Source organism: Convolutriloba macropyga, chromosome 14, assembly GCF_964194025.1.
Source record: "Convolutriloba macropyga chromosome 14, txConMacr16.3, whole genome shotgun sequence".
Lineage (NCBI taxonomy): Eukaryota > Metazoa > Xenacoelomorpha > Acoela > Convolutidae > Convolutriloba > Convolutriloba macropyga.
Genome location: NC_134481.1, coordinates 22,204,492 through 22,232,425, shown reverse-complemented (window position 1 = coordinate 22,232,425; position 27,934 = coordinate 22,204,492). Strand labels below are relative to the sequence as shown.

At 36.8% G+C, this 27,934-nt stretch overlaps 2 protein-coding genes across 3 annotated transcripts in view; both read right to left on the bottom strand.

Moving 5' to 3' along the window:
• LOC142353172 (uncharacterized) overlaps nt 1–27,934 on the bottom strand; it is a 393,253-nt gene that overhangs the window by 67,212 nt on the left and 298,107 nt on the right. The window lies entirely within an intron of this gene.
• Nucleotides 8,457–27,934, bottom strand: part of LOC142353389 (glycine receptor subunit alpha-4-like) — an 85,519-nt gene continuing 66,041 nt past the window's right edge. For both annotated transcript variants that reach the window (XM_075405620.1, XM_075405621.1), the window contains 7 exons: nt 26,784–26,851; nt 26,264–26,484; nt 22,826–22,908; nt 15,974–16,323; nt 11,537–11,698; nt 10,770–10,987; nt 8,457–8,994 (listed from right to left, as the gene is read on the bottom strand). In XM_075405620.1, coding sequence (XP_075261735.1) covers nt 8,637–8,994; nt 10,770–10,987; nt 11,537–11,698; nt 15,974–16,323; nt 22,826–22,908; nt 26,264–26,484; nt 26,784–26,851 — 1,460 coding nt within the window. In that variant the 3' untranslated portion in view covers nt 8,457–8,636. The remainder of the gene's footprint in view (nt 8,995–10,769; nt 10,988–11,536; nt 11,699–15,973; nt 16,324–22,825; nt 22,909–26,263; nt 26,485–26,783; nt 26,852–27,934) is intronic.

Genomic DNA, 27,934 nt, shown 5'->3' with positions numbered 1-27,934 from the left:
TTCTTTAGTGTTAACCCCTTTTTCTGTTTTTATTTTAATTGTGTATGTCCAAACTTTGAGACCATTATCCCGAAATCCTTTCAAAAGTAAACCCGCAATAAATCAGTATGTCAAAATCTATTGGAGAGCGGGTTCTTAAGTTGCATGAGGCAAGAACAAAAATTGAGAGAGAGCTTTGTACAGCCTATGAGAGTATTGATGACGCAATTCAGGAACGCGCAAGACGCGTAAAAGTAGAGAGGCTAGTAACTAGGTGCAAAGATCTCTTAATGAATGCCATCTCTAAAAATGATCAATTACTAGCACTCGCCGCGAAAACTGAGCAGATAGAGAAAAATAAAGCAGAAGTTGAGGAATGGCTAGAAACTGTTAACAAAAGACATGATGATTACATGAAAAACGCTCGCAAATACATAGACGCAGTCCTAGATACTGATAGTTCTAGCAAATTGTCTCACCATTCCAAAAAGTCTTACACAGGCAGAACAACATCGAATGCCTCCACACTGCGTAGAAGAGAACTATTTTTTCGCTAAACCCCGACGCGAGGAAATAGAAGAGGATAACAAAGCCGCAGCGCGAATTGCCGAAAGAGAATACGAAATTGAGATGGCTCTAAGGGAGCGAGAATTGGCCGAAAGAAGACATGATATGGAACTCTTTGCTAAGAAACGCCAAAATGATCTTGAGAAAATTCAGGAAAAAAACCGTAAACGACTCATTGAGGCAAAAATAGAAGAAATTGATCTCATGGATAGTGAATCGTTGTTTAGCAAGAGTAAGGTCGACAAAGAATCAAGACGTGGTAGCTACCATTCAAGGAAGAATGACGACCTAGTAAATGAATGGCTTGAGTCTGCTGACAATGAAAACACGCTCACTGCGTCAGATAAGACAGTTCAAACTAGTTCCGGTCAAAATCAGGAGCACCAAACGAAATCAGGTCACAATAAGGAACCGTCATCAGATCCAGCCCAGACTGCAGACCGTGATAGTCAATTACCGCCTCTCATTCAGCAATCTTCCTTTGAAGTTAACGAAACTGGTATAGAAAACGCAAAAGCTTCATTCCCGTTCCCCCGATATAACGATCCGAGAGAGAGTTCACTTGCTGGCGAACTTGTTGATCGAGCGCCTGACAGCGGCCGATCGCCTAATGTTGAATATCCAATCAACTTGAACACAAACAGAAACCATCTGACAGATCCCTTGATTAACACATCAACGCATGTTTGGAACACATACGCAGAGCAAGAAGCCTCATACTATCGTAGTTTACTGGCTTATTCACAGAACTCTTTCGTGCCGCCAGCGAACAATGCCGTCGATAGTAGCACACTAATTGTGCCCTCAGCTGCTGATTTGTTGAACACAGCACCCGTTCTGAGTTTAACAACGCCGATTTTCACTCCTCATCCGAGTCAAAATGCTGCGCAATCGGTAAATAATTTAACGCAGAACTTGTCATCCAATATACCTACTGGTGATATCATATCCCAAAACCGTCCTCAAGCATCAGTACCCTTCAGTCATTACGTCCCAAACTTAGCCTCATAGAAGCTGGCTAGTGTAATACGGTCCACCACTACCGTAAATTGTCTCCCACATTTGTCTCAAAGACCATCTGTAAATATGGACACAAATGTACCGGTTTCGGCCGCCACAGTTGGCGGTACAACATACTACCAAAATCCGATCTCGAGCACTAGTGCATCTGCGCAGGTACTTTCTCCAGCGTCAACCCCGGGCTACCCGATGCCGACACTCCCGGTTACCCGTTTCCGCCTCCTATGGTTAACCCCGCAATGCTTCAAGCACTGAGTACGGTTACAATAAAAGACCTAGCTGAACTTCTTACACTCAACAAGAAGGATCTCCTACCAGACTGGAACCTAGCTAAGTTTAATGGTAATCCCTTGCAGTGGCATGAATGGTACGGCCAATTTAAGAGCGCTATTGATTCGCAGGCCCTAAGTGATGACATCAAGTTGACGTATTTGAAAACTCTCGTAGTAGGTAAAGCCAAAGATGCCATTGCAGAATTCGCTTATTGTGGAAAAATGTACAGAGATTCTTTGAAAACACTTGAGCGAAAGTCCGGACAACCCCAAGCAGTTGTCACTGCTCATCTTGACAAATTGGCAGACTATCCTTCAATTAAGATGCACAGCTCTGATCAAATGATCCATTTTTCCACAACTGTCTCTAGTCTTGTTGGCGTCTTCAGGTCTTCGTCCTATGATGCAGATCTTCAGAGTTCATCACACTTGAATCAGGCATGTCAGAAGTTGCCACCAAATTTGAAGGAATCATGGTCATTGCACATTGTGAAAAGAGACTTGATTCGCCGAACAATCTTGGATTTCAACGACTGGTTGAAAGAAAGGGCCGAGGGTCATGATCGTATGAAAACCACTTTTTTCCGGAGCAAACCAGAAGACACTAACAGTACTGGTGCAGTAAAGACCAAAGTGTCTTCGAAAGTATTCGCGTCCAACACAAAGTCATCTAGTGTTAGTAGGCAGTCTCAAAGATCAAAGAATGATCACCGACCTTGTGTACTTTGTAAATCACAAAATCCGTTTTGGAGATGTCAGATTTTCAAGGAAAAAACTCCGACGCAGCGTGCTAAAATAGCCGCAGATAACAAACTCTGCTTTTCGCGCTTGAATGGTAAGCATTCGTTCCGTACGTGTCCGAATCAACGCAAATGTAATCGCGAAGGCTGTCGCAGTACCCATAACATCTTGCTGCATTGTGCTGAACAGATCTTCCCAGCAAGCGGCCAAAACAAATCTGCTGGTGCATCACAACAAAAAGTCAACTCAACAAAAACGTCAACAGCGGCTGTAGACAATCCAAGTACTCACGGAACTAGCGGCACATCAGGACTCACATTGATCACTGATGTCAAGGGTCTTTTGCAGGTCCTCGAAGTTGATCTAGAGGGACAGTCACAGAAGCGCGCACGAGCACTTGTTCTCTGCGATACAGTTTGTAGTCACTCCTGGATCTCCAGTGAACTCGCGAAACGTCTCCATTTGAAAGACACACCGTTAAATTTGACGGTGAACGGTATCAATACGCAAGAGACAATCAGCACTAAAGTTGTTCAGGTTAAACTGACCTTAATTGGTGAGAATACTTGTTCTCCGTTTGAGTTGTTGCCGTACGTGAAAGAAAACCTTCGCGTTGGGTCTTACAAAATTGATATCGTTGCCCTGCAAGATAAATGTCCTCATTTGATCCCGATGAAGTCAAACTTCCCAACAATTATTTTTCTGAATTTGTCCAGCTGAAGTCTTTAGAGAAGAGACTTAGTAAAGATTCCGACCTACGCGAATGCTACGCACAATCAGTACGAGAAGATTTGAGTAAAAACTATGTTGTTAATGTGAAAACCGGTGAGGAAACTGAGCATCAACCCGGCAGGAATCGGTATTTGCCGCATCATCCGGTCATGAACCCAAACAAACCTGGTAAGGTGCGAAGGGTCCTCAATGGTGCCTCCAAGTTTCAAGGAGTTTCTTTGAACAAAGTCCTGCTAATTGGTCCAGATTTTCTGCAGAAGTTGATTCAAACGCTGATCAGATTCCGTCATCATCAAATTGCTGTATCCGCTGACATCGAGGGAATGTTCCGGCAGGTAGGTCTGTTGCCATCTGACCAACCAGCTCTCCGTTTTTTTGTGGCGGGAGGACCCCTCAAAGAGCGTTAAGGTGTATCTGTACACTCGACACATCTTCGACGCAAAAGGCTCACCGACTTGCGCAAATTACGCGTTGCAGCGAACAGCACGAGATCATGAAAAAGAGTATCCAGACGCAGCAAAGGCAGTTCATGATAAATTCTATATGGATGATTACCTGGACTCAATAGAATCTCCTGATGAGGCGCTCAAGCGGTCACGAGACTTGGTCAAATTACTTAGTAAGGGTGGTTTCAAACTAACTAAGTTCATTAGTAACGTGCCAAATTTACTAGAAGAGCTTGAAGATCAATCAGTTGAGCCTCTTCCGAAAGTCATTGGTGCGTCAATGGAAAAGTCATCCTCTCATGTGTTTGGATTAAAATGGATCATACCAAAGACACTCTAGTAGTGAGTCGCGGCACTTCTTGTGATAGCAGTAAAGCAGTTACGCAAAGGTTGGTTTTGAGTTTAGTAGCCAAAATATTCGATCCCATCGGCTTAGTTGCTCCTTTTACCGTCACAGCACGACTTCTTCTGAAAGATGTCTGGCGTTTACATGGTCAGAGCTGGGATAAAAAACTCCCCAATGAGATGATTGATCGATTCTCCTCCTGGAGTTCTGAGTTACCAACACTGGCTTTGTTAACCATACCTCGCTGCTGTTTTCCCGGTCCTTTTGAACACCTTGAATTGCACCTATTCGGAGATAGTTCTCAGGAAGTTTTTAGCGCAGTTGCGTTCTTGCGTGCACTTGTCAGTCCATCATCTGAAAGTAAGCGCACCGAACTTGCATTCGTGATTGGAAAAGCACGTGTCGCCCCAATGAAGACACTAACCGTGCCGAAGCTTGAAAAACAGGCAGCTTTGCTCGCAGCCCGATTGAGAGAAGAAATATGCAAAGCACTTACCGTACCAGTTCAAACTACGTTTATGTGGACAGATAGCACTACTGTCCTCCAATGGTTGAACTCACTGGTTAAGCAACCAATATTTGTCGCAAACCGCGTCTCGGAGATTCTTGAAGGGACAAGTGTCGATCAATGGCATCATGTTGCATCTCATGCTAATCCAGCCGACGCAGGTACCAGAGGAATGTCTTCTGAAGCGCTGCAAAAAAGCAGTTGGTTGCATGGTCCCCAGTTTCTCCGAACGTCCGTTTTCCCGTTCCAGCCTAATACCTATGTAACCAAAAACATCAAATTGAAGAGTCATTCAACTGAAGCATCCTCTTCAGAGAAGACTTAAACTTTGATAACCGACGTTTTCAAAAGGGACTTTAGCCTTCCGTTCCGTAAGTTCAGTTCGTATCCTATGCTGCTTAGGATACTTGCGTATTGCATGCGATTACTCCCTCGTCATCTCGCCTATCGGTCTGAAATAGTTGATCCGGAAGAACTTAACGCTGCAGAACAAAAACTGCAGTTAATTATTCAGTCTCAATCATTCCCCCTTGAGCGACAACAGCTTGCTCAAGAAAACAAATTTCCCAGAAAAGCCTTATTGCCGTTTACTCGCCCTTCATTGGAACTGGTGGCCTACTACGGTCCACCGGCCGCGTCAAGCGTCTCGCCGAAAATGAATTGACTTGAAGCATCCAATAATACTTGATGGACGCCATCCATTAGTTCTGTTGTTCCTGCGCCACATGCATCTGAATCATCACCATGAAGGTGTCGATTATCTCCGTGCACTTATCCAACAAAGATTCGCGGTCCTGAAACTTCGTTCAACACTCCGTTCTATTCGCTTCAGTTGCGTTCATTGCTGAAAAAGAAATGCAACACCCGTCCAGCCGATGATGGCGGATCTTCCGTGGGTTTCAGAGTCCGCCTTTCACCATTGTGGGTCTTGATTACTTTGGACCTTTTTACGTAACGATACGCCGCTCATCTGAGAAAAGATGGGGCTTCTTGTTCACATGTCTCACGACTCGTGCCGTGCATGTCGAGATAGCGCACTCGATGGACGCAAACACCTGTGTGATGGGTTTCGAGCGATTCATCGCACGTCGTGGAATGCCATCAGTAATCTGGTCAGACAATGGGACGAACTTTGTCGGTGCAGAAAAAGAACTATTGGCATGTCTGCTCAATTGGGATGCAAAGTTGACAGCTTCAAAACTCGCAAAGAAGGGAATCAAATGGAAATTTAATCCACCTGCAGTGCCGCATCACGGAGGCGTCTGGGAAAAGCTTGTGCGTTGTTTCAAGCAAACTTTGTACGCCATACTCGATAACCGATGATGAAGTACTTCAGACGACTTTCTGTTTAGTCGAACAGACGCTGAATAACCGCCCTCTGACGCCCGTTAGCTCCGACGCTAACAACTTCAACGCCTTGACGCCGAACCACCTCCTCCTCGTAAATCGTAGTTCCTTCTTGCCATCACTCGCTCCGGTTGATGACTTTATAACCATCGTAAGAGGTATGCTAGAGCGCAAGCTTACGCGAACGAGATTTGGAAACGTTGGCTAAAAGAGTATGTTCCTGCGTTGAACCGCCGCCCCAAATGGAGAACTCAACCAAATGGAGTGCTGAAAAGTCCCGACTTGGTCTGGATAATCGATGACGACAGACCAAGGGGCCACTATCTACTCGCTAGAGTTTCGAATCTGCGTTACTGTAACGATGGAATCTCGCGATCTGCCGAAGTGCAAACACCAACCGGCACCCTATCCCGCCCCGTAATTACTCTAATGACTGTCTTAGAATCATCACTTTTGGTGCCGGAGGATGTTGCCAGTGCAAATGCGTACAAGCGAGAGGAAATAACGTGTGCGTTCGCACAGATTGTTCTATAGCCTATTTCGCCGAGCGATTAAGACTTCTGGCCCGCGCCCCAGAGGTCGCTGGTTCGAATCCCGTCAAAGTCAGAACTTTTTGCCCCCATAAAGTTTTATGTATGGTTTTTTAGGTTAAACTTAATAGGTTTTTGACCTCTTTGCGACCTTCATCTAGCGATCAAAGATACGTTTAGCGGACAACCTTCTGGTCGTCTAATGCAGTAAAAAACATGCGGTTTTCTCTTGTATAGAGAGCATGCGTGATTTGGTTGTTTTGTGTGTTATCATATGGAATGTTATCGTCTTGTACGTTCGAGATACGCTTGTTAAACATGTTTCTATACGTAAATAGATCATGAAAATTTCTTCGTGAGTTTGTCTATGTTCCGATACATAGTAAAAACTTTCCAAATTGATTCTTGAATTTCAAATACTTTTTCTTTCGAGAATTATTCAAGTTTATTACTCGATACGAGAACGAGGCACAACATTTACAATTGTTTGCTCTTCTTTTTCCTGCAAATCGGGTTCTTTCCGACCCAGGTCAAGAAGTTTTCTAAACATTCTGTAGGAAATTCACAGATTTTTTAAAAAATTTTAGCACAAATTGTTTTGCGTAATCAAGCCCTAAATTGCACTCAAACTTTGCAAGAAATGCACTAAAAGCAGCAACGTCTTCCAAAACTTTGCGTTGACTGAGACACGAACTAAGCTCCCCAGTTCCGTACCGATGACGTAGTCCACTGCACCTCTTAATTTCTCTAAATTCTACTCCGGTTTTTAGAACCTCCTAATTTTACTCGCTTAATTCCTGAAATTCTTCCCATTTAACTTGGTTTGATAAAAATAAACAATTTTGTAGGAAATACGCTGACAATCAAATTTTTGCGTAATTTTAGCGCATTTTAGCTTTTTTGCATTTTTTAAAAATTGTAAAAATTTAGGATCTTGTTAAATGGTACAAACTTCAGAAATTGGTGTCAAACAGTGTTAAAATCCACTGAATTTATTTGAGAAATGCGCTGAAATTTGAATGCGTTTCATACAAAGGGTCAGCGCTTTTCACTCTTTTATTATGTAAGATCTTTGTAAAATGTTGATATAAATAAGCGCATTTCTTGCAAAACGAACTGAAACGGCAATGACATCTCGACCCGAGAAATCTTAAATTCGAGACGCTTGTGAAACGTACATCTTTAGCGTTTATTGCCTTTTCTGAGATCCCATAAAACACTCTTGGAGATTTCTGAAAGCAATTTAAATTTTTCGGAAAGACATCTGTTAACACCGCTATTTAGACCTTATTTAGCACGGCCTTTTTTTGAATGGACAATGATCAAAAACATTGAAAACTTAAAATATTTTAATTTCTGATTCTAAGCGAAAGAAAACAAGTTTCTAATTGACAATAATACACATAGTTTATTTATTGCATTACATAAAGCTCTGTCTTTTCTTACCAAAATCACAGTTTTTAAAATTCTTCATTGTGTATAAACGGCATGTTTTCGATTCATGCAATTGATTGAAGATTTATTCTGGAAACCCAAAAACATGATTTTGTTTAATTTAGCATAGAGCAAAAAAGGCAGAGCGTGTTTTTTTAGTTCACTCACGCGCAATGGGGCCCGATCAAGGGGACACGACAAATCAAATGACGGACGCTTAATTTCGTTTCAATTCCATGACAATTGCATGCGTTCTCATTCTGAACCCTCCTAAAAATTGATATTTTGACTATCCTATCCTTAAGCATCCATATTGACTAGAATTAACAATAAAAAACCCGAAAAATTATGCGATTATCTGCAGACCCCTGCCCTTAACCCTGCATGCCTTTATGCGTTGTGAGATGTAATGTGTAAACAATCGGCAGGTTATCGGAGAGAATATAAGGGAGCCCACCGGCCAGTCTACGAGGGCCAAATTATCCCCGGATATTGATATTTTGCATGTATTAATTTTATTTGTCATGCATTTGATACAAAAAATTTAGGTGTCGTCCATTTGAAATGTCGTCCTCCCACGCGTAACGAACAGTTTATTCACGTTTACTTATACTTTCAATATACAGGAGAGGAAGCAGTAATTCCTAAATCTGTTTCAAATTTGTAATACGAGTCACAAAAAGAGTTTCAGTATATTAATTGTCACTGTGGAATTTATGCCATAAAAGTACACCAGTAGAAAACATTGAACAAAATAAACGCCAACGGAAACGCCAAACGTGAAAACTCATCAACACGAATTGACAAATCGGATTCTTTGCTCTCATCTGATTGGCTGGCGACAACTGCATTCTCGAATTTCGTTTCTTCGGGTGGAGTCGGGATTAGTTCAGGGATGCTTCGCTGGTATTCGTCATCTGATGTGTCGTCTCTTACGAGTTGTTTGTTTGTGTTTACTAAACTGTTTTCGGAGTGTGTGGTGTGTGGGTTGACTGTCGTGTCTCCGTAAGGGGGCAAGTTGTTGTTTGACATGACGTATTGTTCGATGTCACTATGACTGCTTAGATTACTTCTGAAAAATCATGACATCTATATTTTGTTCAATGCTGCTGAGCCCCCCCCCCCCCATTTAGTGGACAAACATTTACATCCCACGGCGCACATTCTATTTTTGCACATAGGAAAGTGCTATATAACAACCCGTAACTTGTAAGGGGGCTATAAGGAAAACTGGGATGTGGACGGTGGTTAAAGGTTATTTTGCGTTTCTAACCTCAGTCGGCTTTGCCACTCCTAATAGCTAGTTATTTGCCACAAAAGGGAGCAACAGAAATTTTAAAGATAGCGCCCAGTGATTCTGGAATTTTTATAGTGTAAGATCTGATAAGACACTTACAAAGAATTTTATCTTATCAGATCTTACACGATACAAATTCTGATAACAATAGGCAATGGAAATCAACGCCTACTCGACATCAAATTTCTACAAAACAAGTCACTGGTGGTATTCACGAAAGTTGAAATTGACTATTTTGCAACTTTCACCGTTATTCAAAGCAAAAAAGGAGAAAAACAATATATCTGTCTTTCCATTTGTCTATTAAGACGAGCTGTGCACCTGGAAGTAAGGAAGAACTAACGGCCATTGTTTGCATGAGAGCCATCAGATGAATTATTGCCAGACGTGGAAGAACTCGACACCTTCTCAATGATAACGGTAGAAACGAAGCCAGAAAACAAAAACGAACTCAATCAAAGAATCAGGACCATGTGTTCATTAGACATATACTACTAAACCAGTCATTGAGGTACGTCTGAAACCTTCTACTCTTCACTTCAGTGAGAAAGGCTTTTTCAGATAATGAAACGAACCCTTCTTCTGAACCTGAAATCAACTAGGTTGACATGGGACATATTCTTGACCGTTTTTCACCAATAACGAGTTTTCAGTTGACACCAGACCACTAACGCATGTCAGAAGCCATAAAGAAATTTAAAAATCTTCTTATCCACAACCCTTTTGCGATTGGTGGAACCATTTCTAACGTTCCAGCTTGAATGTTCAGAGAAAATTCCAGCCTCCTAATAGAGAAACAGACACGGCTAATAGTACAATAACGGCTTGAGCTTGCTAGGAAATGGTTTCTGAGGGAGAAATGCTCTAAAACTGAAAGTTGGAAGTCAACGATATTGTTTGCAATTTGTAAGACTGGACTCCACGAGGAAATTGCACTTGGGACGTTGACATGAACGTTCATCAGCCCCGAAAAAAATGCTAGGCCTTGGAAAGTAAAAATGGCTTGATGTTGGTTGTTTGAATCGATCAGATGTTAAACTAACACATATTTTTCCAAAATCACTCTCCGAAGGTTAGTGTAGTCTTTGAGAATTGTTATCGACATCGATAATTTTTTGATCTGAATCTTTTATTCTATTAATTAAATTTTGTAAACTATGATTGTTTCCGAATAACTGAAATCATTAGTAGCATGAAATCAGGTAACCAAAAGTCACGTGAACTTGGAAATAAAGTTGAAATCTGACTAAGATTCCAACAAAACTCAAAATAACGAAAAAGAGGGACAAAGATCAGCCCCGACAAGATTCCGGATCTTGCCCTTGTTACAAGTTGCATATATGCCCTTCTTATACCGCGACTCTTTTAATAAATGTTTGTTTTTAATAAATGTGCGTTATCTCTTGACATTGAAATAAGCGAACGTTCGAAAAACGCCAAGGCAAGCAAAATAACATTTCAAAAATGTTAATTTTGATCTTTGAACTCTATCCACAGATTTTTGAGTTATACACTCATTTGAACTTTGTACGACATACTATAATCTATACCTGTCAGTGTTTTGTCTTCTGAACTTGAGTCGTCCAATGATGCCTTTACTTTTGTTACTACTAATGTTAGTATTGACTGTCGGCTTGGTCACACTGCCACTGCTCATTCTCACGTGACTGGAGAGGGGAGTACACATTGTGGTCACAGTGGTCGAGGATGGGTCGTCGAATACGTACGTCTCATGGATACGCACTCCGTTTTGTCTAATGCCAGATTCCTTAAATGGAAGGTATATTAATATATGAAAGCTCTTAGGAGTCATTGAATAAATTTTAAAAAATACGACAAGCGTGAACCCTACTTGTCAATTTTCTCAAATGCTGAAAGTTGTTTAGAAATGTTCAAAGTTGTGAAAAATTGAAGTACAAACTAAGATGTGTAACTTTTTTAAATGCAGAAAGCTTAAAAGATTCATACCAAATACTCGAACGCCTTTATGCTAACTACTCGAGCTAAATACTCATTTAAGTTTTTCAAAATGATAAAATAGAGAGCCATACAAAACAAAATGTCATGCAAATTGTTTAGGTTGTGAATCATTGGTATTTTTTTCCTAAAGAAGCTAGTGTAGCTATATAATAAACGATTTAAACTATTCTGATTTACTCGTTTCATTTGTGTAGATGACTAGTTTCACACGAGCTGATTCTCAATGAAATTCAAAGATCTATTAGGTACTTTAACTAGTAAAATTTACTGTTCTGTGAAAAAATTCCTGGAAAAAGAAGAAGTGAAAAGTGGAGTCCTTTTTATTGAGGATATTGACCTGTTGTCGCTTCTTTTGTTTCTCAGCTTTCTTCAGCTTGCGTAGGCGTCTCTTCTCATTGTACCTGGCCATGTAGTTCACAGCAGAGAACTCTAAGAGAGCAGAGAATACAAACAGAAGACACACCGCCATCCAAATGTCGATTGCTTTGATGTACGATACCTAGAATTAATAATAAATAATGGCCATGGCCGCGGAATTTTTCCTAATATATTTAAGAAATGAGATCAGTTTTTATTCAGAAATACCAGACGGAAACCGGTACAGCCAGACCGCCCAGAGGGAAAGATCTTATGTCCAGACTTTCTTGCGTTCACTTGACTTTTGTGCGTTTTTCGATGTTTCCAGACCATGCAATTTGACTCGGCTAAAATCACTTCTGAATTCTGCATGTAATCTCAATATCCTAGACTGAGCTCGTATTTAATCAGCGCTGAATCACACTAATTTTTCTCTGTATTTTAGTCTATCAAGTACCATGATCATGTCAAAATTTACAGTGATGAGAGTAAAAAAACAGTTCAACCACTGATTTTTTCCTAACTACATGCCAAAATCATTCTGTGGCATAACTTCAGCCTTAAAAAAGCACTCAGAACAAAATTCAACATGTACATACTCTGAAAGACACTGAAAACCACTCAAATAGATGTCCGTTGCTGATGAGTTTTAAATTGTAACTAGATTTTTGAGCTTTGCAGCTTACGCTTAAACGAATTCAACGCACAATGGATTAAGAAAGAGCTTTCCGTCGTACATTTCAAATTAAAAGTTTTGTGTGAACAAAATTGGCTAGAATAAATAATGAACCTGGTCGCGGAATTATTATGTTTAAGAAATGAGCTCACTTTCAAATACCTAGGTTGAGGTACCAGACGGAAACCAGTATAGGCAGACCCTCCTTGAGGGAAAGATCCTTTGTCCAAACTTTCCTGCGTTCACTAGACTTTCGTTCGTTCATGTTCAAAAGTTCGTCTCTTCACCAGATTTTCGTGCGTTAACGTACAGACTTTCGTGCATTCATGTTCAGACTTTCGTGCGTTCATGTTTAGACTTTCGTGCATTCATACTCAGATCTTTGTGCATTCATGTTCAGAATTTCGTGCATTCATGTTCAAACTTTCGTGGGTTCATGTTCAGACTTTTTTCAGTTCACCAGACTTTTTTTCATTAATGTTCAGATTTTCGTGCATTCATGTTCAGTCTTTCATGCTTTCATGTTTAGACTTTCGTGCATTCATGTTCAAACTTTCGTGCATTCAGGTTCAAACTTTCGTGCGTTCATCGCACACTTTGGTAAATTCATGTTCAGACTTTTGTTTAATCATGTTGAGACTTTCGTGCGTTTTCGATGATTGCAAGCTACGAAATTTTGATTACACGACGCCCCTTGTGCGTTCATTGTCGGTCTGGACATAATTGATTCCGTCTGGTACCTCAATCTGGGTGTATTTCGGAAAATTCCACGACCCGGACTCAAAGACCTTCCACAATATTAAACTGAAATTATGAACGAAGTGCGCTGAATGTTCCCCACATTCGTTAAACACAAACGTGCAAGTTTTAAAGTGCCACAACTCTACAGTGCCGGACTCTCGAATATCAGTTTTTACAATATACATTCCCAGATTTCAATCATTCAATGTGGGTTTATCAGCTAATGTCGATTCTAAATTCTGGATTAGAGTTCTATAGAACCATACACGGTTTTCGACTAAAAGCAGATTCAGCGCTGAATCATACTAACTTTTATCCTGCATTTTAATCTGACCAGTATCAATGATCTGAGTAAAAAATAAGGAGAACCAATAGATCCTCTGAACTTTTTCTGACATAAATGCCAAAATCACACTTCGGAAATTAATACCACATAAATTTATGGAAAATAATATTAATTTAAAAACGCTGAGAAAAAAGTTCAGAATGTAAAAACTCTTGAAAAACACTCTGCGACATGCCCGTTATTCATGGGTTTTAAAATATTAACTACTATTCTAAAATGCAGCTTAAATTTAATTGAGTTCAACAGACAGTCGATTAAGAAAGTTTTTCCGCTTGCACATTTCACAGTAAGAGTTGTTCGTGAAATGGAATTCAATAAAATAAGTTAATTTAATTTCTAACATGAACACCGCTTTTCTAGATTTCTCTACAAACGAAGTTTTTATACAATCGGCATTCAGCCCGAGCGATTTTTGGAATTTTATAAAAGAAAAGCGTTGAACGCCACTGAATGCTTTATTATGTACTTCCAACAAATTTCTCGCCTAATTTAGCCAGCATATTAAAATAGTAAGCAGAGATAGTTAAGATTTATCCCATGAAAACTCCATGTGGCTCGTAGAGATTTTTTTGCAGGCGTTTTTCAAAACATTACGCAAATACATTTGAGAGTGTATTCTAATTTTTAAAAAACACGTTATCAACGTTTTCAGTTTATTCCTTACAAAATCATTTCCATACAAACCCAACTGAAATTTGTTGCAGTTTTTACGGAAAATCGACTCCTTTTTAAAAAATTTGCCGAGATATATTGAACATGGATGTAATTCTAGTTCTTTTTCAACAAAATGACGAGACTTTTTCAAACCAAATTTGATATTTTGATTTAGGAAATAATAATTTCTGACTTTTTTGCCGAACTTGCACAGGCTGAAAGTGCTAATTTTTAAATCATTCAAAGAAACTTGTTGAAAAAATGCGGAGAGCAGGAGAAAAATTATAAAATGAGTAAGAACTGTAAATTAAAGTAATGAATGCGCTTAATAAGTTTTTCAAAGGTTTGATTTTTTAAGGAACGCTCTACAAACGTCTTAGATGATTTTGAGATTGATACCAATTTTAAGTAATAAATGCTGCCAGCAAGCTTTTTGTTAAATATGAGTTGAGACATTTGCTCAATTTTGAATCAAATGGGTACTGGACATATATGTATTGTGAACTTACTGCAACTAAAGTTTCAAAATCTTCAAATCTTCTCCTATTTGTTGAAACATATCTCTTCAAACCTTGTCTAAGCAGAAACTGGTGGCTGTGCGGGAAAATACTCCTGTCCATGAACTAATTAACAATGAGTTATTGTTCCGACCCACATTATTTTGTGTTTGTGTTGGGGGAGGGGGGGGGGGTAATGAAGTATATGCTCAAATATTTTTCTAGTACTGACTATGTTGGCCTGACGATATTCAATGTAGATTGTTGGAAAAACTATCGTCGGAAAGCCCGTCAAACGTAGAATATTTTGTCGTTGAAAATAAATATAATTAATTTTTTTAAAAATTTTTCCAGGAGTTACTTGTTTTTGGAAACTTGTAAATTTTTTGTCTGATATTTGTAAACATGGCATCTGACTTCCAAATTTATCATTTTGTGCTAAAATATTTAACCAATGTAATTGAAAGTGTTATTGGTTGTACGTTTAACGATAGCGGTGGTTGCTGAAGCAAAAAAAATTATTGTTTTTATGGCTCCAAAAAAGTTGACAACTAATGGTTTGGACGCTCATTTGTGTCAACCTATATCTTAGTCTCTTTAGTTACAGGTCTAATCCATTCATTTTTGAAGCAAATTATAATTTTTACTCATTATGTCTTTTAATCAGTTGTATTTTCACTTTGACATTATGAGTTTTCACTAATTGAGTTCCGAGTTTTCATAATGATCAATATTTGTGATTTTTTGTTGTCCATTCGTTTAATCCATTGACAAAGAAGTCTTACAGATGTTCAGGAGAAATCTGAGTGAACCTGTTTAATTTTGTGGTTATTGTTTTTTAATTTTAATGGTTTCAACACTGTGGTTTTGTAAATTGTTTGTCTATGATTTTTGCAGCAGTCTAATTACTTAGAATCACTAAGTAATGGTGCAATAGTCTTGCCAAGGATAGGTCCCATTGGCTTCCTAAAGAGTTACGTCTGAACATATCTTTTGTTTTCGAGTTGAAGGTTGATAGTGATTAGAATTTTTATAGAATTTTTTCGAAATAAGGGGTTTGAAAAATAATTTGATTTTTGAACCTAGAATTTGTTTTTTTTCTTTTTTCGTCTATTAGTAACCTTATTAGTAACCTTGTTATCCAGTGTTTTTTTAATTAGATCTTGGGTTTTGACAGTAACTAATGTTTTTGTAGCTTCATTTTAATGATTGTCTTGTCCTTTAGTTTCAATAATGGCAAGTTTCATCGGTCGCGTATTGTGGTAATATTTAATTCATTCAGTGGTTTGTGTTCACAGCGAGTTTTTTACTCATTCGCAAACTGTTTTCGAACAATATGTGAATTTTTGACATTTTGGTTTCTCCTTATATGGTAGACAATTCAGCCAAAAACCGGTTGAGTTAACGCACATTAACGTAGCCCCTTGTTTTTTAGAAGAAGGTACGTGGCAAACAAGATTTACGGAAACGATGCGCGACTTGACCCAGATTTGAACCACCAACCTTTGGCAAGCTCTCTTGTGCTGATGACGTTTGTGTAGTCATGGTCAAGACTGTCGTAATTCCCAATGCCACCCTCGCAGTCGAGGCACTCGCGTCAATCCAGAACGAGATCCAACTCAAGCAAACAATTAACAAAGTCGGAATATAAGTCTGGATAATGTAGTACCCGGTTTGACGTTGCAATTTGATGAGGGCCTCTACACAGGGATACTCTCCGGTACTGTACATGCGTGTGCAGATTGAGGTCCAGTATTTCTGGATGTAGAATTGGGGGAGTTCCACCGACTCTTCGATGGTCATAGCAATTCCATCAGCCCAGTCGAAGTCGATATCACGCGTCGTAAACGCGTCTGAAAATACAATTCAAGTTATTACTTTAAATTAGAACAATAATGGAAAATTTAATGAATTCATTGCACACAGCAGATTTTTTAATGAACCATGTATGAGAATATTACAGATGACCAGAAAGCAAAATTATTTGTTTTTCAACAATAAAATTATCGATGTTTTTGAATCCTTGCCAATGTGGTTAAAAGTACTGGCGACAAAAATAATAATTCAAATCATTTAAATTGATATTGTACAATTTAATTCCAGAACTAATTACATTGTTTTTTCCTTGGTCACCCTTGCATACAACTTTCTTTGATCTCATACAAGATCGTATACAATTCCTTGTAATCACTCGAGGATCATTTTATGGTGGTAAGAAATTTGTATAAATTGATAATTATTTTCTATATTATTTCCAATATTATTGCCGATTTTTGATTAAAAAAATCGCTTTCGTCCAAATTTCCATATGTAGGTTACTCATCAATCTATCTGGTGTAAAAACACAAACATTCAATGCAATATAAATAGACTTTGTCTTGTAACATTAAACTTGCACTGAGATAATACAATTCTGCGTGTGTAAATGTATTTGTGTGTGGGTGTGTGTCTTTTAATGCTGATGTGGCAAATGCTGATTCCAAATCATTTTTGACGAGTCCCTACAAGAACAAATAATAAAAAAAACTGTCAAAACAAGGAGGCTCAGTAATGTGCGTTTACACAATATACTCCGACCCCACTCATCCACATTTTTGGCTTAATTGTCTACTAAATGAAGAAGAGGTAGAAAACTTGCAAGTATTTTTCGAAAATAAGTGGTGCATGAATAAAAAATTTCGTCCAACTCAAATCAACCAATGGTATTTTAAAAAATTCCACTTGAGAGGGACTTTGAGAATTACTATTATTAAGATAACGAGACAAGACAAACAACAAAATCAAAAGACAACCACAAACTTTAATAACATCCAAAACTCGATTTCTGTTTGTAGAAATAATTAATAACAAAGACTAAACAGTGTCAGATAAAACCTAAGCTAAGAAAATAACTAGATCCCTGTTCATCTGTTCATCACTAGAAAAAATATAAAACCAGTTCGTAGTGATACTTGGTAACAAAAAGACAAAAAACAAAAGCAGCTAACATATAAATTACGCTCATAATTTTTTGAAAGCAATTGGATCCAAAGTAAGGAAAACCATTATATATGAACTGATGTCACAAAATAATCTTCTAAAACAACCATTAAAAATTTCATTAGATGAGACATCGGATGTGTCATTATTAAAATTTCTTTATACGACTACAAAAAACACCAAACACAAATAAACCACATAAAACATAAGTTCTTAAAAAAATTTTGAGAGAAACGGTGTCAAAGCCGTTGTGATCACAATCATCACCCTAAGGATAAGTAATTTTTACTTGCCAACAACGTGACTACTAAGAAAGCTATATGTGACCACTCATTAATGTGACTAACAAGCAGACAAAAAAAGAGCAAATTTAAAAACAACGTTTTCTAAAACAATTAAATTGAAGGTCATGAAAATCTTTAGCTATGAGTTGAAACCAAAAAATTATTTTTGCTAGTTCCTCTAAATGAGGCCATGGCGAATTTTGGTTGATCGGAGTATGTCTTACGTTTTCAAAAAGGACTTCGAAAATCGACAAAAAAACCAAAAATTTTTTTTTCTCGAAAAACCAGTGTCGAAGTTGGAAACTGGAAACTTTAATTATATTAAAATTTACCCTCTTTCTATAACAAAAACGTGATAAGTGACCGGTAATTATTGCGATAAAGTTACAAATAGACAAAAAAAACCAAAAAATATCAAAATTAGAAAATACTTATTTTTTTGGAAACATTTATTTCAAAGTCGTTAAAACAATCGGCAATGAACTAAAGTTAATAAAGAGGTTCAATTATTTTTCTAAAGGAAGCTCTTGAGAACTCTCATTAATCAGAAAATGTCATGAATTAACAAAACTAACGTCAAATACAGACAAAATTCAAAAAGGAAAAAAGTTCGAAAAACCGGTGTCATACACGTTAGAACCATAATCAATTCGTTGAAGACTTTAGATGTATTCAATAGCGGATTTTCCCGACGCCAATAATTTGATATGAACGTTTTAATAAGCGAATATAGAAATTTAATGAAAACAAACAGAAAAAAACAGAACAAGCAAAGTAAAAAAATCCTTAATGTAATAATTAAAAAAATATTAAAAGTAACGAAAACCATCATCAATTCAAATCTTTAAATAGGTTCCTTCACTCCACCGACGGAAACCATTTTGACGTTTCATGAATCAGACTATTTCATGCATGTACAAAACAACTTCAAACAGTGAGAAAAATAAAAAAAACTATTTTTTTTAGCAAAAAATCCATTGACACCTCTTATTATTCAGAAATTCTCTTAAGACTTCAAGAAAAGGGCAATTAAAAATAAAGTTGAAAAATTTCAATAGATTTCTTTATAAAAGAGTGTCGACACCGTTAAAACTATAATCCATTCCTTAAAAATTTTTATATTCAGTTGTGCCTAAGTTGTTATCACCGTAGGAGTAATGAGTGACTCATCGACAGTTTGATAAGGTGACAAAACAGGACAAAAAACCTGAAAAATGGGCAAATGTTCAAAAATCAATTGTTTTCGAGGCAAGAAAACAATTTGTTGAAACGTAAAGCCACCTTAGATACAAAAACTAAATTAAGTAGAAGATAACTTCTCTGTGTGCTGAAGTTACAAATTGACCAAAATAAGGCGGAAAAAGCCGCAAAAGTCTATAATCAATTGTTTATTTTGAAAACAAATTTAAAAGTTAAAAGGGCAAGAAGGTTTCGACTGGAAAGTAAAAACATTTTCTGGCAAATGTCTGTGAAGCCAATTGGACCTGTTAATAGTTAGCCTTGTTGCGAAATGTTCTGTTCTGTAATGAAAATAAAAAAACAAAAAATTTTTTAGAAAAAAAGACAGCCACTGTTTACAATCAGGATTATATTTGGGATCAAAGATTTCAAGGATCAGACCAAAACTAGCCCCGCTATTACTGTTTTTATTGGGAACATGCAAAGATTTGCAGTGCAATGGATATAGATAATTTCACAAAAAAGTTTAATTAGCTGAGAAAAATGATGCTGTTTGTATAACGATCTAGTAATATTATCTAAAAACCGGCAAAATTTCAAACCCAGAGATTGTTCAAAGAAAACTGAAAAAATTAACCATCTAGTGAGGTGAAGCAAGTTTTTTTTAGCGTTTTTTATGTTTTCACTTTTGGCAAACTTAAGCAAATTTGAATAAAGAAGCTTACTTTCTGCAAGTTTCGATTAAAAAAGACTGGTTTTTGAAATATTTAGCAAATCTTTGAGCCAAAATTAGATGAAGATTTTCATCAAAACTCTTCTATTATAGATTACAAACCATCAATCCATCTATTATTCACAAATTTTTAAACCTCGTTAACTCACTGAAAAAAGCAAAAATTGAGAAAATCCTCGTTAGTTCTATATTCTACGCTGGACGGGCTTACTTATGATACCACTCACAACCCTCTACAATAAGTTTACCGATCGGCCTAAATTGACTGAGCAAAAAACCCATTAGAGTATATAGCTCCTCCTCCAAGTTATGTGGGTCGGGACAAAAATATTTATGTAATCTTTGTAATCATATTTGGATCAAATTTGTTTTATTGTTAGTCGTTCAGAGACTATCTACAATTTTTTGGTTCCATACAAAAATCGTACTCGGAAATACGTTATGTTCTGAGTGATATCTTATATGATCATAGAATGAATACAAGGAAAGTGCAAGTGCAACCCGGACTTGTAAAGTAACCTACAAGTCTTCCCACTCTGCTTTTCATTGCGGAATCTTTCTCCTCATAAGGCAATTGTTTTGCATTGTGTGCTTAATTATGGTCTGAAATTTGGAAACGTTTGCGTAAAATGACAGAAAAAATATAGTAAAATTTTATAATAAAATTACAATCCATGAGAAACTTAGAAATTTTGATTTTTTTTAAGAAAATCCTTTTTAATGTTTCACTGAACTTAAAATTTAAGGGTTGCACTAAACTTAAGATTTCAGGGTCAAAACAATAACAGATCTAAAGACCACATTTTAATTAAATATAGTAACAGTTTTTGAAGTTTTGTTTCTTTTGAAATGGCTAATTTTAAGAAAATGAATGATGAATTGAAAAAAATTTCAATTTCAATTTTAAGAAGCATTACTCATGTATGAACAAAAAAAGTATAGCCATTTAAATGAAATGTAAACTAATAATTGCAGGTAGATTTCACAAATCCGTTTTTTCTGTTGGTGGTTTTTCTTTCTGATGCAAAATGAGATCTTTATTTTCATCAGCTTAGTAACAAATATTCAGTGCCTAATTAGATCTGTTTTTTTATGTTTAACTAGATCAAAACAGGTTAAATAACATAAACAGTTGAAGAAAACATTTTTCTCATTTAGTTTGATTGTTTGTTATTTTACTAATAACCCGCATAATTTCTCATTGTTATGAATAGAAATTTTATTGACTTGAATTGAATTGATATTTTTATTAATTGGTTGTCCCGGATTATCTGACTTAATTGTTGAGTTTTTACAATCCACCTGCTGCATTTTTATTTCTATTATGTTTTCTAATAAAGTATTACTTTTTTCGTTTTTTTGAAAGTCTCCGGTTTTCTAATTATCTTGCACAAATTTCTTCTAATTGAATGGCAAGCTTGCAATTTGAAGGGTAGACTAGAAATAACTTGCACGAATTTGCAATCTTATGCACAAAAACTTGCATCGCCTTAAAAGAATTTGCTAGAATTTTTGTAACGTATTACACGTTAACCATCTTTACTGTACCCTAGCCTCTTTCATTATTTTGTTTTTAATTTTTGTCATAAGCAGTCTCTTTTTCTCTATTTTTTGTTGCATCTAAAATGTTCTCTATTTTTTGCATTTAAAATTATGAAAGTACTTCAGTCAAGCAGTTCTTGTTGTAAATAGTAAGTATCCAGAAATATACATCAGTTCTTTTTATCTAAAAATTTGAAGAAAAATTAGCTTAGCAGAAAAACTATTCAATAATTTTGATTATTAATCATAATTTAAAAAAAATTGGTTCCTGCGTAATCGCAGCGGAACAGCATTAGACCTACAGTAGTCTGTTCTCAGCTGCCCTTTTTTTTATTATTCCCCACATTTCAAACTGATCTTTCTATGAGCAGCATTGCTCTTTTTTGGTAACTATGCCCACTTTTTTTTGCATCTGAAACTTTCACGTGGTACCATCATTGCAGCCAACCTGAAGCTATGGTTAAGTAAGAGCTCATCCTTACACAGACAGCTTCACGGAGGCAGGGGATTGAACTCTCAATCATTGGCGTGTGAATCACACACCTTGCCTCTCGGCTATCACGTGAAGTGAGAAATTGTGAAGTAGAATTCATATCCATTATTAGAACATTATTAATGAAAACTTTCTTGGTTGTTATTGAGTCAATTGTTTTTCAAAATTTTATTACTTTTTCAATGTTTGCGGGAAAACTGGTCATTTTTCTCAACCAAATTAACACAATTCGATTTCTCCCGTCTATTTAAGTACCATAACCATACATCAAACATGCTTTACGCTCTTAATTCCTCTTTTTCCAATTCTTTTATCTTAACTGCTGTTCCGCATGACATATTTTGCTTGTTTGTCCAGGAACAAAGCGCCGATTTATTACCAATAGATCCCACCGCCTTTCAACCTCTTTCAGCCATTATTATTCTGAACAGCTTTAGGAACTGTCACTCACAAACACAGACACGGCTTTGAAAACTGATTTGTTTGTTACTATTTTACAGAGAGTTGAGAGTTGTTCAACCTTGTTCACGCTCTTTTCGAAGTGAATTTTATTGACACTATGTCTGTGAAGGATAAAGTAGTGATCAAGGTCGAAAATATTTGAGTGAAAATGGTACAAGAAAAAATATTCACAACCTTGCTGTTATATGGAAAATTATGCGCTTGAAAAGAATGAGGTAAATATTGAGCCAATATAACTCAAGTTATATTTCAATATAATTCAAGTTGTGTGGGTCACAAGTAATAAAATAAAGTAGCTAAAAACATATTGAAGGCGCGTTTAAAGTGGGCTGATACTAGCTCATTCAATAAACTGATATTTTTCTAGTTATTGCGATAGATCAGCGTGCTAAAAGCCAAGAACATTTTAATCCGTGTTGTCAAGTTATTCAGCTTTAAGAATAAATGTTGTCAAACTTAGCGGATAAATAATTTAATGATTGGGAAAAATTGGAGAAATACGATTCATGCAAAACAACTTTTTAACATATGATCAAAGTTTTCCGGGGAAAAAATCCGCTGATATATATCAGTTTATGTCAGTTTTTCAGAGTTGAAGAGCGATTTTTTCCTATTGTTAGACTGTTTTTTCCACTAAACTGTGTTTCCTACTAAAGTAAATAGAGGAAAATGAAAGAACTAACAGCTTTCGAGTTGTATTTTGCAGATCTGTTGGTCCATCGGGAATCTGTGCAGCTTCATATTGCACGCCAGGGTCAAACTCAACCTAAAGCAACATACAAAAATCTCCTTATTAATAGCCGCACAGCGATAGATGGTGCTATTATTGGCCGTCTCTTGGTTTTTTACAATTCAAAGAATTTGAATTGTATTGGGGCGCTGTCTTTTTTTTAAGATCTGTTCACACATTTTCATGATTTTTGAAGTCAAATTGGAGTAGTGGTTTTGTTCACGCCGAAACAGGAAATGTAGCGAAAAAGCGGGTGGTTTCGCGGCGTGAACTTTTTCGCTCTAATTTTAAACTAGAGTGAGAAAACGGTGTTTGAACAAAAATTCGTTTTCTCATTAGTGGTTTTTTGTTCACATGCGGCAATTTCACTATGATTTTCTGTGTTTTTTTCGATTTTGCAGCGGATTTTTTTTCTAAATAGATATCCCAATCCATTCATAGTTCAATCTAGGCCTAGTCTTTTTTTTGTTTTAACCAAATTTCCATTTCCCGCAAACGGCATTTTGACATTGATTTTTTTTCTTTTACTATTTTCCGATCTGATTTTTCTAGAAATAGTTTTCCCAGTTCTCTCATAGATCATTCTATGTCTAATTGTTTGTTTAGTCACTGAAAATTCTTAAAACTGTACGTCAGGACTTGTCCTGCTATGTTTTTTTATTTCGTCATATGGTCGTAACATATTTCGCCATATTTCGTCATATGGTCGTTATGTGGTCGCGATTTTTGTTACAACCATATGACGTCACAACCACTTCAAATCTGCTTTTTGTTGATTCGATCATCCAATTTCAGCTGAAGTGCGTGCGTGATGTCATGTTTCGCTCTTAGTGGAGCGAGTTTTTTGTTCATTTGCGCGATTATTTTTTTGGTCACACTTGACATTCCTCACTCAAAAAAATGACTTCCTCACTTTGAAATTGACTTTTATTTAATTTAATTCAAAGAGATAAGGTCAAATGGGTGTGTGTCAATCTAAATGAATGTTATTAGAGAGCAGTTACTAGAGGCAGCACAAATAAAGCAGCTAATAGAGGCAGCAGCTAATAGAGGCAGCAAAAACAGTAAAAAACAGATTTTTAATCAAAATATAACATATCAACCTTCAATGAAAAGACAAAATTTTTGGTCGGTAATTTTTACTGTTTTTATATACTGCAGATCTACGAAGCTGTTGCGGCTATTTTCTGGCAATCTGCCAGCTATGTTAGTTCATTATTATCTCTAACTTTTGTTGGTAAAACGCTGCTATTAGCGTTTTTGTTTTGTAATTTGTTTGAATATAAATAAAATAAGCATGATGCTAGAAATAGCGATAAAAATTTCAGTAAATTTGCTGAAAACTGGAAAAAAACATCGAAACAAAATGAATAAAATCAAAATCAAATTTCTTATTATAAACTAAAGATTTATTTGACAAAAGCACAAAAAACTGCAATTGAAGCCAATAGTTTACCTGTCAAAATTGAATTTGACAGAAAGACATCCCAAACAATTCAACAAAAAAGACAACAAAAACATCCAAAATAATTCGAACTGTAGCGGTTTTGATTCTTCAAAAATGTAAATTAAAAAGTTTTTCATTAGAGTTTCATCTGAAAATTTGTGTTTCGCGTCACTTTTTCAAAATGACAACAAAAACTGTCTTAACCACAATGTTTCTATTAATGGATAGTTTTTTAAAAAGCACTTTTTGAAAATTCGTGTTTGTCAAGACAGGGTCAAACCATTTTGTTTTGAGTACAAGAAATTAAAATGGCTCGCTACAATATTTTCGTAGGCATAGTCAAATATAGGTTAAAATTCTTTTTATGTACAAGCAGCCATCTTAAGGTAATAATTTCGGGTTTTAAAATGCGTGTTTCCTGTTTTAATAAAAAAGATAAACCCGAAACCATAGGTGTAACATCTATACGATTTTTGTATGCTATAACAGTTTTGTACAAAAATTTTTGGCCAGCCAGAAAATGCACAAAACCCAAAAGATGGCGGAACTAAAGTCGGTAATTAGCTCCCATGGTTCCAAGTTTAAATTATCAATTTTGTTTCTGTGATTGTTTTCTTAGTCTTTTGATTTCAATTAATTTTAAGTTTTCAAACTCGAGGTGCTATTTTTCAGAAGGAGCCCGATAATTTGTAGTTGATTAAAAGTGATACGCGACAAGTTGGGTTCACGCAAAGGGCAAATAAGTGATCCTAGTGGTTTTTTTTTTGTAGTCGGAAATGGAAGCGCAAAACTCTGTACTACCGCAGAATAAAATGCAAAATAATTTGATACAAATAGCCAGATCTTGACTTCCGACAACTTCAATCATTTTCAAGCATGCCATTCATGCGAATTAAGTAAAATTTTGTGACTCAAGTTCCTTGAGGTTTGACTTCCTGGATATTTTAGGCAGTATTACTGTTCTCTGCAGAAGTCACTTCAAAATTCTGACAAAGTATCTTGAACAGCTTTGCTGATCTCGATAAACGCCAGAAGTTCTTAGTGGCTTCATGCGGAGTCACGTAACCTATACTTGTAGCTTAACAACTCGAACTGGCTGTTCTCACAGTGAATCAGTCGCGTGATCCAGATTTATGCAATTGTTATAATCGCGACGAGTTGATTAAAATATTACAACTTGGTTTTTATCACTTTTCGGATTTTTTCCGTTTGTGCCCCCCCCAGCTTAGTGGCTGCATATTATTTGCACCACCCAGACGCACGTGTCATTTTTTACATGAAAAATTTACATAAAAATTTACTATGTAATGACACGTGCTCTGTAACGGGGGGCATAACGCACTGGGGGGGGGCACAAACAGGAAAAGATCCCACTTTTCTCAAAGTTGTATGTTGTATTCTACAACTCGGTTGGCCTCGTAGCTTGATATAGCTTGGTAACTTCTCGAAAGTGAAAATAACCATGCGGTTTTATTTATTACAAAAGCAAATATTTATTGATAAGAGTGTTTTGCAGTTTTCACATACCATGTGTCACATCTTTTAGCAACCCCCCCCCCCCCACCCCAACACACACACATTCACTTATAAACAGACACAAACACACGCACACACTTACACACACACACACACACACACACACACACACACACACACTCAAACACACATACACACTCAAACACACATACACACACACACATACAGACACACACACAGACACACACACACACACACACACACACACACACACACACACACACACACACACACACACACACACACACACACACACACGCGCGCGCGCGCGCGCTCACATAGCTAGACACATACACACACTACACGTTCGCGAATTTCACTGAACTTATCGGAACCTTTTTTCACCAGATGTAGGGATCATGTAAAACTACGCAACTCATAAGCAAAACGCACAAGAAGAAAACATGCCTTTGACTCAGAAGAACATCTCCATTGGGGGATATTCTCAATAGCTTGTTGTCTTTTGTCACTGAGTGGAAGTCGGCTGACTTCTCGTTGACCACGAACAAGTCTGGCACCCAAAGACTCTTCAAGAGAGACACGTCGACATTGACAGGGTGTTCGAAGAGCGAGAACCTCAAGCGGGGGTCATTCCAAAGTTGCCGTAGGAAAACAGTCACTCTGTAGTCCTAGGAATTACAATACACCCGATATAAAATTATTGGGACCTCGGCAACTGCTTTGTGTCCTGAAAAATATTAGCACCTCGCTAGAGGTGATATTCTGCATCTTCTCTCCTTGTGCACAGGAGGTGAGGCAGATCAAAACTTCAGTTTACGTTTTAATTTAAGTTCAAAATTTCATCATAAACTGACGATAGAAAAGAATTTAGAGCGACAAGAGTATACTTTCTTTTCTGCTTCATCTGCAAACAGGCAATGGATTTCACAGGAGTGAATTTGATGAGATATTAAGAGGCCAAACTTACCATAGTAGACTCTGCAATGTGTCCGATACTAGCAACTTGCATTGATATGTTGACCAGAACTGACTCTTCTGAAAAACAAACAAGCCTATCCAAAAATAGCTCACTTTCATGCGTATCTCAAATCACTCTATTGAAGAAAAAATGTTCTTATTTTTATGTTTCCTGAGCAATGTAAAGATTCAAATGAAAGTAAGCCTATGACTACAATAGTAGAACAGAGAACGATTTCGATATGTACTCAATACAAAGCCGAATACCTTGTCTTTGGTCGAGTCAAGCTGGGGGACAAAATTTTTACATGCCCGGGTCGAATTCGGATGGTTAACGTGTAAAAACTTGCGAGTTTGTTCTAAGTTCTTTCAAGGCGATACATCACTTTGCAAATTTTTGTCCATAAATTTGCAAGTTCTCACACGTTAATCACTCGACTCATAAGTTCCTACAAGTTAACAAATTGACTTAAAAGTTTCTTGAAAGTTGACCATCCGACTGAAAACATATGTTAATGCATAATGTCTGAGAACAAAAACTCTTACAAAATAATCATTTTTCTCATACTGTAGAAAAAAATAAAACGTCGCAAGATATGCATTTGCACATAATCTTCGCATCAACAGAAGACAAAAGCATAAAAAATTAATCTAAAAGAGAGTGGTATAAACCGATTGAAGAATAAACTATTTATTTTGAGAAAAAACGCTGAACTGACACATGTAGAAAAAACTTCAAAAACTCCAAGTCAAAAAGGGCAATTTTTCATTCTTAAAAAATCAGCCGCCAAAAATTTCCTTGGTTCAAAATATTTAGCGGTGAAATGTAGTAAAAAAAAAGGGCATTGAGTTTTAGAATTCAATAACTGAGTTGCAAAAGGAATTTCGTGAGTTGATAAAGTGAACCGTAACCGTCAACTTAGGTTGTTTTATAGTACAAAAATTCAGCCAATAATTTTTACCGTAATTGGTAGAAAGTTAAATTAACCAATCATAGATGAGCTCAACCGGAAGTAATTTTCAAGAAACTTACAAGTAAACCATTTCATTTGCAAGTTTTCGACTTTCAATTTCTGACCGTCATTTAAACATTTTAAGTAAACCATCTTTTGCAAGAAACTTGCAAGTTCTTACAAGTTAACCATCCGGCCTCAACCCGAG